Source organism: Acartia tonsa, chromosome 8, assembly GCF_053477335.1.
Source record: "Acartia tonsa isolate MP-2025a chromosome 8, ASM5347733v1, whole genome shotgun sequence".
In the NCBI taxonomy this organism is placed as follows: domain Eukaryota; kingdom Metazoa; phylum Arthropoda; class Copepoda; order Calanoida; family Acartiidae; genus Acartia; species Acartia tonsa.
This window is the reverse complement of record NC_137267.1, coordinates 27,055,736-27,066,407: the sequence shown is the minus strand read 5'-3', so window position 1 is coordinate 27,066,407 and position 10,672 is coordinate 27,055,736. Positions and strand designations below refer to the sequence as shown.

The 10,672-nt window shown below is 40.5% G+C and overlaps 1 protein-coding gene across 1 annotated transcript in view; it reads right to left on the bottom strand.

The window, feature by feature from the left end:
• Positions 1–3,495: 3,495 nt before the first annotated feature.
• LOC145326548 (CD109 antigen-like) overlaps positions 3,496–10,672 on the bottom strand; it is a 74,852-nt gene continuing 67,675 nt past the window's right edge. The window contains exons 44-46 of the mRNA XM_080169919.1: positions 8,553–8,755; positions 8,020–8,182; positions 3,496–6,200 (exon numbers count right to left, since the gene is read on the bottom strand). Coding sequence (XP_080026045.1) covers positions 5,907–6,200; positions 8,020–8,182; positions 8,553–8,755 — 660 coding nt within the window. The 3' untranslated portion in view covers positions 3,496–5,906. The remainder of the gene's footprint in view (positions 6,201–8,019; positions 8,183–8,552; positions 8,756–10,672) is intronic.

Sequence of the window (10,672 nt, the reverse complement as noted above, 5' to 3'; positions counted from 1 at the left end):
CCAGTCATACCTTGACGACGTCCTGACTTTCCACCAGGATACCTGGGCCCACCTGGCCAGGCTCCGAGAGGTCTTGGAAGCCCACCGCAGGGGAGGAATCCGCCTCAAGCCAGCCAAGACCAAGCTGTTCCGATCCAAGGTGGATTATCTGGGCCACACCCTCAGCCGTGAGGGGATAGCCATGCAGGAGGACTATATTGACCGTATCCTGGACTGGCCAGCCCCCAGCACCCCCAAGGATTTGCTGGCGCTGCTGGGGTTCTTTGGATACTACCGCCTGTTCATCCCAGAGTATGCAGACCTCACCTACGAGATGAATCGGCAGAAGACGGCCAAGACCCTAACCTGGACGCCTGAGATGGAAGCCCAGCTGCTGCAACTCAAGGACAAGTTCCGCAAGGCCCCCATCCGAGCGCCGCCCAGGTTTGATTTGCCAGCGGTGTTCCAGCTTACCACAGACTTCAGCAGCCGCGCCATCTCTGCCATACTGAGTCAATGTCAGGATGGCAAGGAGAGGCTGATTGCCGCCGTGGGGCGCAAGACAACCGACCCTGAGACGCGCTACCCGTCCTGGAAGGGAGAGATGGCCGCCATTATGTATGGGATCCGAAAATTCCACGGCATCTTGTCCTACCGCAGCTTCCAGATCAACACTGATTCCTCAGCCTTGCTACAGATGAAATCACTGAACACATCCACAGGGATGGTGGCCCGCTGGCAGGAGGAGCTAGCGGCCTTAGACTTTACCGTCTGCCACCGGCCTGGCACCCAGAATACCAACGCCGACGCCCTCAGCCGCCGGGAAGATGCCAACATGCCAACGGCTAGCGCCGAAGAATTAGCAGAGCAGGCTGAGTATATCCACAACCTTTGCCAGCTAGGGGAGTCCGCAGCTAGCCGGCCCCCTGCCGCCCGACTGGATCCAGCTAGAGTATTGGAGGCCCAGACACAGGACCCCCTTCTGCTCCGTGTCCGCCAATGGGTGGCTGATGGCAAAGCCCCAACTAAGGCTGAGCTGCGTGGCAAGGAACGAGACGAGCAGCAGTACGCCAGCCGCTTCCCAGCCCTGGGGCTTGACGAGCATGGCTGCCTCACCACCACTGACCAGACCCTGACAGGGGAGAGGACAAGATACCTGCTGCCTTCGGCCCTCCAGCACGACGCGTTCTTTCTAGCTCATGGGACCCCCATGGCTGGGCACTTTGGGATGGACGCGACTATCGCCCGCGTTGCCATGCACTTCTGGTGGCCCAACCTGGCCCGTGACATCCGTCTGATGGTACAGACTTGCCCTGAGTGTGTCCAGAAGGTTACCAAGGAGAGACTGAAGCAAGGGATCCACGTGCCCTCCCGCCAGGGGTATCCACAGCAAGTCCTATTTATCGACCTGGTGGGGCCACTGCCAGAGACCCCAGCTGGGAACCGCTATATCCTCACCTGCCAAGATGGGTTCAGCCGGTTTGTCAGCCTCTACGCCATCCCCAACAAGCGCACTCTCACGGTGGCTGAGACCCTGTTGCACCGCCACCTGGCCACGTTCGGATGCCCCCTGAAGATCCATTCCGACAATGGAATGGAATTTACCGGCCAAGTATTCCAGGAACTGGCCTCCAGGCTTGAGATTGGCCTGACACATCCACCACCCTACAACCCGCAGTCCAACCGAGTGGAGAGGTTTCATAGGACGCTCAACACAGGCATGCGCCTGTTCCTAGACAGAGACGATAACAACTGGGAGCCCCACCTGCCTGCCATCGCCTTCGCATACAACACCAAGGCCTGCAGATCCACTGGCGTGACCCCGTTCCTGGCCTTCTTTGGGAGAGAGGCCAAACTTCCGGTGGACATGGTACTACGGCTGCCAGAGACCGAATATGCTTCAGTTCCAGCCAACGTCCAAGCTCTCTTGCAGCGCTACTATGCAGTGTATGATGCCATCCAGCAGAAGGAGGAGGGAGCCATCCGGAGGAGCGCGGCAGCTTACGAAGGTACGGCCAAGTATGAGGTTGGAGACTTGGTCTGGTACCTGGCCCCCCGCCTGGTGCCAGGGAAGGCAGCCAAGATTACCAAGAGATGGACTGGCCCCTGGAAAGTAGTGAGGCAAGCTACAGAAGTCCATTATGTCATCAAACCTGCCTCTCCAGTAGCCAGGATCTCAGAAGTTACCGCGCATGTAGGCCGACTGCGCAAATACACTGGAGATGTGACTGCCCACCAGATCCCAGCAGACATCCAAGTTGATATGGACGGCGACGAGGATGCCACCGAGCTGCCAGTTGGAGCGGCGGCGCCCGCAGCTAGCGACCCAGGACAGCTCCCAGTGCACCAGCCAGCCGCAGCCGCCCCACAGCCTAGCGGCCAGGATCGTGACCCAGTAGAGGAGAACCTGCAGGAGCAGCCCAACGAACCACCGCCGCCGCCGCCCGCTCCAGAGCCACCCAGAGATGCCATCTGGAATCCTGACGCGGACATGGAGAACCTGCCAGCCAGCAACGAGCCTGTAGGAGAAGAACCAGCCACTGCGATGGAAGAGGCCGCCCCAGAAGACGAAGCTGAAGCCAGGTGCCCCCTGTTGATGACAGCCATCCCCATCCGGGTAGGAGCTAGGAGACCAAGCAACCTGAATCAAGCAGGCGCCCCCATGGAGTTCTATGCGCCCTTTGCCATCGTCATTCCCCCCTTAGGAACCACCAGAGTCCGCCTAGGCCTCCGTGTCCAGTTACCAGCTGAGGCAGAGCTAATCCTGCAGACGAGGCAAAATTTCCAGCGGCGGGGCTTGGCCGTCGCCAACCCACGCCTAGAAGCCAACCAGGAGCTGACAATGCTGATATCCAACCACAGTCAGACCGAGCAACGAGTGTCCCAGGGAGCCTGTGTAGCCCGAGCTGTCCTCCATCGAGCTGTGCCCCAAGAACTGCCTGTCCTGCGCAGGCATAGGCTGTCGTATCCCCAGGTTCAAGGCCTGGTGGCTCAGGAGCCACGCAACCCTTGAAGGGGAGGTTGTGGTAATACGACACCCAGACGGACAGGCAGTTTACAGAGTTGCTTCGCTGTGACTTATGATAACAAACCCCCTGCACTAATCTTATTATATCACCATCTATCTCATGACCGCTGTTGACCCCGCAACCCAGCGGTCAAACTGGCCTGCCTAAATGTGGGGAGGGGACTCAAACATGCCACTATCACGCGTTCCTCACGCGCTTATATAACCGGGAGGCGCTGCCTCCCCTTTTACCACCGCTGCCCCCACAGCCTGTCTACCGCCGGGAGCTAAGCCCTAGCGTCCCACACCCCCTTCAAACCTAACCATTGTTATAATCTGTTGTATATATATAGTAAACATTGCTTGTAAATGTTATTCAGTTTAAATATATAATTTCTGTATGATTGAATCCTGCTTGTTTGTTTGGTAGAATAATTAAAGGCTAGGGCTCGTTGAATCCGAACTCGTTACCCCGTGGGCCGAGAACGCTCGGCTTACCAGAATACAAAGTAGTGATGGGAATCCGGATCCGGAATCCGAATCCGGAATCCGAATCCGGAATCCGGAATCCGCCCAATTTTCGGCCAATTTTGGAATCCGAATCCGGATCCGGAATCCGTTTTTTATAGCGGATTCCGGATTCTAAATTGGTAGGCTAAATTTAATTTAAATAGGTTAGAAAATACCAAGCACATTTTTAGGACATACGTAGCACTTATATTTTTAAATTTACTAATGTGATGTAAATGTTTTAGTTATGCTGGAAGTCAACACTTTAAACAAATCAAGGCTTCAACCAAGTAACATAGTGATAAATTAACGAAAAAAGCTATCCCTCTGTGCCGGACGGCCTTTTAAAATACTGCTAGAATCCGGAATCCGAATCCGGAATCCGCCAAAAATAAGAATCCGGAATCCGCAAGAATCCGTCACTTTTTTTGACGGATTCCTTCAGAATCCGGAATCAAAAATTCGACGGATTCCCATCCCTAATACAAAGAGAGAGGAAAAATACCTAGGGGATAGAGGAGACAGAGAGAGAGAGAGAGAGAAAGAGAGAGAGAGAGAGAGAGAAGGAGAAGAAGAGAGACAAGACTAACAGATAGAGAATGGAGAAAGACAGATAACGAAAGAAGAGACAGACAGAAAGAGAGAGAAGACTAACAGAAAGAGAAAGGAGAAAGACAGATAGCGAAAGAAGAGACAGACAGACAGAGAGAGAGAGAAAGATAGATAAATAGATAGAAGGAGAGAGAGAAAAAAAACCTAATAAAAACAGCTTTACAAAGGACAGGCAGACAAACCGGATCTAGCATTTATAGAGAAGCTTCGCTACTTAAACACAATTCACTACAATATAAAAATATCACAGCCAATATACATAGAATAGTTTATCGCATCGTATTATAGACGGTTTTGTTATCCCGAGGAGCTAAAGGCCCGGCCCGACAAAAAAGGGATTCACTTCAATATTTTTTGGGTTTTTTTTCGCAGAAAATTCCATATAATACGATGCGTTTTATGATTTTCCGGTATGGTACAGAACCGATTATTATAATCAGATTCGGAGCTATAATATAAAATATATTTAAAATCTTATTGATATGTTACACTTAAAACAATTTAATATATGATATTAATCAATTGATTAAATCTAAATAAATTTTAGAAATGGGACAGCGTAAAGTGTTATGTGTGACGTCATAGATAACGTCTACTAACCAATTCTTTTTAGTGGTTTCCTTTCCCACTTCTCCTCTAATCTTTCCCTTTAGACGTATTTTAATGACGTCACACATGACACTTTCCGCTGTCTCTTAACTATGACTAGGTGGAGATAACTTTTTGGTTTCACTTTTTCATTATAAATGAATGTTTTTGACACAAGTTTACTCAAATTTTGTTGATGAATAAATTGGCAATTTCATGTCTCATAAACTATCTGACATAAAAACAAAATAATGGGTACTAGTACAGGGATCTTAGGGAATAAGACAATGGACGATAAAAACATCTTTAAAGAAAAATAATTACCTCTCTGTAGAAGGAACTATTGGTTGAAAAGAATGTACACTAATAATTTTTAACAATCAATCAAAAAGTACCCAAAGTCTCAAGTCAAAAGATGAAATAACATGATCATGATTAAAGCATAACAATTTACAGTCCAATGGCCCCCTCCTCCCTGGAACTAGCACCAATATACAATTTGTTTTAAAATCTATTTTAACATTGACTAGAATTTTAAATTTATTTACAACACAGCCAAACTATTTCTTAATTAATATTAAGCAGCGTAGCTACTCTTTTACTGGAGAAGTTATGTACATCCTTAAGAAAGTAAAAACATTTTGAATGCACTACTTAAAAGACTTTTATCTTATGATTTCACTAAAGGCTGCGCCCATAGCATCTAGGAGCGCTTTTTTCTCAAGAAAGGAGGAGGAAGTAACAAAATAACCTAAAAAAACGCCTTACACCATTCTGGAACGGTTGTAAAAGCTTCTATAAACTGGAGATTCAAGCAGTGAAATAGATCTTAACGAAAAATAAAAACTTCCTTAAGTTATAATATTATTATTTCTCACTATTTACTTATTTCTTGTTATTGCTCTGTAACTTATGGACATGTTTGTCCTTTTTAAATATAAGAATTTTTGTGTATAGTCCCTTTCGTGACATCGCCTCTTCAGGAACGTTTAGTAGTATTTTCACAGTAGCTTTTGATAGGTTGTGTTAGGTTAGATTATGTTATTGCCCCCGCATTGTTATGCTATTGTCCCCGCAGGGGCTAGAAATAGGAGAAAATCTACTGTGGAAATACGACGAAATGCCCCTTAAGAGGCGATGTCACGAAATTGACTATACCCGAATTTTCGTTAATTACCGTTTGACTGTATTGTGAAGAACTTTACTTTGACTAAATAAGCAAAGCATTCAAATTTGAATTTAATAATATTAAGGCTGTTATAATTATTAACAAAGAAGATTTTAGATTTAAAGAATTATTTATAATATTTGCACATTGTTTACAAGCATGACTAGCACACAGCTGACAAATATCTTGATTCTGGACAGGTACTCGTACCACTGTACTGTTGTATAGCTCTCCGGATAGTAGGGACGATATTTCAACTTTCATTACTGGATATAAGTTTGTAACAATAATGTCTTGGTATAATTTTACCTCTATACAGCTTAATTCTGGGGTCAGCTGAAATATAAATATTATCATTTAATAATTCATCAAATAAAAATTTAACTATAAAGCTTAGTTTCCCTCGCAATGTATGCAAATGTGTAATTTTATATCTAACACATGACTTTCTTATTGAAAACCGCTGTTTAATTTCTTGAATATTAGATCATTTTTATATTTTACTTTTTTTAACTGGGCCATTACTGAAACCTTTTTTATCTTTGTAATACAAAATGTAACCACTATAAGAACAGCCATTCTGTAAAATATGCATTTATATAATCTTATATTTATAAAAATACATAAACAAGGAATAATCAATTACATGTAAGATGTACACGATGTCATTACTTTTCATTTTATCTTTGTTTATTATGACCATATGCATTCCTGTTAATAATATTTGAAATATTTGATTTTATTATCTTGCATTGCCTATTTGTTCTAAACTTTACCTATACTGTATCAAGTTGCAAATATGAAAGAATATATTTTGCGCAACTTTTAATATTACTCATGTCCAACGGCTGCCCGGACGGCCTAATTTCTTATATATTTAGAACAAGAAGCGCGCACTAAAGCGCGCATAAGTTGCAAAGTCAATTTAACGCGCATTTTCGCTAGCAGCGTGAGCTCAGTCCATTATTAGAAGTTGGTTATTTTCATTTTTTAAGGATGAACGAATTTTTGCCGTGTCGCCAGCCGTTTGGTTCAAAAGAACCTTTGAAAAAAAATTTATTTTTTACATGATCCTTTATACCTAAAGTAGTACCAGGGATCTTATGGAATAAGACAATGGACGATAATTTGGCATACATCCCAGATTAAAATGAAAATTTTTACCCTTTCTGTAGACGAAATTATTAGTTAAAAAGTTAAAATACTAATAGTTTTGAACCAACTTTGATAAGGGGGCTATAAAACTTTGGGTACCAGTGTAATTTAAATCCAATGTCCCCTCCCTACCTGGGTAGTACCCACTCCAATATTTGCAAGATGCATTCTTTTCTTACTCCCCAAGTCTCTGTTAAGATATTTTATTTCTGTATTTCGATTTCTTAATATACTCACATTTCTCCCTTTATTTGTTGCATTGCTTTGGCATACTTTCTTTTGTAACGGAACTACTCTATACTAAGAGTATGTCCATACGTCCGTCTTCAAAACGTGCTTTATAGAATTTTATATGCACTGTCTAAAAACTCTACCAGAGTATCAACTCATTATTTATTTTAAGCTTTTTATCTTGAACGGGGGTAAAATGAAGGGTTTCAAAGGTTTATAGGGGGTAATCTAATGCAATGGCCGACAAATTGATGTACATCCACAATGATGATATATGAAAACACCCCTTCTGTACAATTAATGGTTGAAAGTTTAAACACTTTATTTAATGTTCCAACCAATCACAATTCACAAAAAAAGTCCCCAAAGTTGTTAAGCCAACAAAAAAGAAAACGCTATTTTAAACATTTGGGACTACTGTAATAAACAGCCCCTTTCCCTTCTCTCTCTCTCTCTCTCTCTGAATCAAATGTTTTTTTTAAATTTTAATGGGTTTTAACAACCCTTTATCCCGTATATGGCCCCCATTCCCCTTTCCAGTATCTTTCTCACAGTGTTAGTTAGGTAAACCGTCCTCTTTTATTCTTTCTTAATTTTAATCTATAATTTAATAATTAATTTTCCAACTTATTAGCAATTATTGTTTTTTTTTCTTTTAAAAAACATCCTTATTTCTTTTTTGTTGCGCTACCAATGGACATAATCAATGCATCATCCTTGTTTTATTTGTTCAAAATACATGCACTAAAATATAAAAAATTATACTTACATAATCAAACTGTATATATAAAATATTTTGAATTTGTTGAATTTTTGAGACTTCTGGACTCTTGCTAGCCATTGTTGGTATGGATATTGGTTGGTATCCGGTTGGGATATTCACTGATAGGATACTGGGACCAGAGTATATTGTTAGGTTAGGACACAACCATCTAAATATCATACTGTCAGTTACTAAAGGGATAAGACAATGACTGATAAATTGATGTACAGTGTACACCACCAATGATCATACACAAATTATCCCTTCTGTAGATTACAATTAGTGGTTGAACACAAGAACACAACTTGATGAACCAACCAATTAAATTTCTACAGCAGTCCCCGAAGTTTAATCAACGAAAAAGAAAAAGATATTATGGAAATGTTATGGAAAAGATATTAATGTTGCGCCTTGGGCATACAAGCAGCAGTTGGTTAATTGCTTAACGTCTTTAGATTTACTCTATTCAAGATTTTAACGCTATAGTAGCGGGTTTTTAAAAATGCAAAAAATTGAAGAAGATAAAAATTTCCTCTTACCTAACACATGTAGATAAAACTAAGGATTTGTTTTCTTGTTTTATATCTGCTGAAAGTTGAAAAGCATTTATGGTTGACTGGGTAACATTGCTGCTAACATCTTCTTTGTATGCATCCACAGGTTTTAGTTCTTCTAGTTGGGGTCGGGAGATATAATTATTTTGAATGTTGACCAAGGCCTGGCCAGACCCGGAGACTTCGAGCTAAAAAATATATTTTTTTATTAAAATTGTCTTCTAAATTCAATTAAATTAGTAAAGGGAATTAAAGAAAGTGTTATGTGTGACGTCATAAAAATAAGTGTAAAAAGGAAGGATGAGAGGAGAAGTGGGAAAGTAAACCCCTAAAAAGGAGATGGATTTAGACGTTTTTTTATGACGTCTCACATGACACTTTTCTTATCGCCGAAAATTAGATGCTCAATAAGAGACAGTGTCTGTCTGTCTATATTTATGTAACCCAAATTTTTTATGCTTTCCTGTTAAACATTATCTCTCTCTCTCTCTCTCTCTCTTCATTTTCATATTTCTTTCTCTTTTACCTAGAAATACCAGGTAACAAGAGAACATTTATTATATTATTTATAGAGCAGCTTTGCGACCAAAAATCAATCAAATTTTGCATTTAAAAGTAATCTGAGAATGACGTTTTCCTATGAAAAGAAGTGGGCGTAACTTTTATATATTTCAGCTTATTACTCATACAATCAAACAACCTTCCCCTAGATTTTGGAAAATAAAATCATATGAACATATGTTTGGGGACCAAATAGAAGCTTTTTTTGAAAAACTAGAGTTGGCTCAATATAACTATATCGCCATTGGCTAGTTTTCTATAAGTACATATCTATTTATCTATTTCTCAATAAATAAATTTTCCTCCCCCGCCATTACTATCTAAAAGAAAGAAGTAAATATTTATTAATTCAAATGATTTTAAAAATATTTTTTCAATTATATTTTTTCACATTACCATCACCAAAGGGTTAATATGATTAAAATTTTAGTTTTAATATTTTAACACAAAGGAAGTGTCGCCACAATCGAATTCTTTTAAAATACAGTTTTCTTAGATTTACTCTATTATGAACGTATTTTTTATTTATGAAAAAAGGATTAAATACTTCAATGTAATTCAAATATCTACATGAAGTGAAAAACTTAATTCATTCCATAAACAAATAAAATAAAGGTCTTATCGCTTTGGTCAATGAGAGTTTAATGAGGATTATTGGAGCACTATAAGTTTTAAACACTTTACCATTGAAAGACTCTAGCTCATTTATAGACGTTTATTTCCTATATAGATCTGTCATGGATCTTGATGCAATAAATAAAGTTTTGTAAATGTTAGAAATTGGAAGATTACATTAAAAGTAATCGCAAATATACTTAGTAAATGAACAACTATGTCCAAAAGAAGTGTAAATATAGGGAAAAGAGGGGGAAATGTCAGTTTTAAAAACCACTTCAATCATTCATATAGTAACTTTTCTTAAATGAAGTTTCTTCTGGTTAGAAAACGATTCGTTCATAAGATTAAAAAAATATCTAAGCAACTTTATTCATTTATTCCTATTTCACCCCCTTAACAAACAAAAAGCAAAACTCTTCCTTCTATTTTCCTTCTCTAAAAAAAATAAACAAAATTTATGGTTACTTTGAGGCTAAGGACCAACAAAGTTGTATAAAAGATAAAATTGCACAAAATAAAAAAATAGTTTGTTAATGGAGAGTGGCATTACTGTAAAGAGCAAAGAGGTAAATTATTTATTATTTGCACCCAGGGATCTAAAGGGATAAGACAATGACCGATAAATCAATGTACACCTCCAATGATGATACACAAAATTACCTCTTCTGTAAACTAAAATTAGTGGTTGAAACGTATGAACAGTCAACTAAATGAAACAACCAATAAAATTTTACTGAAGTCCCAAAAGTTATTAAGCCAACGAATAAGAAAACGTTGTTATAAAACTTTAGGGACTAGGGCAATAACAGCCCATTGTCCCCTCCCTCTCTGATTTGCACCACAAAGAAGGAAACATAATTTACTATCAGTTAGGTAACAAGAAGAATTATGTTCAAAACTTTGAGAAATTAAGACAAAAAGACTGG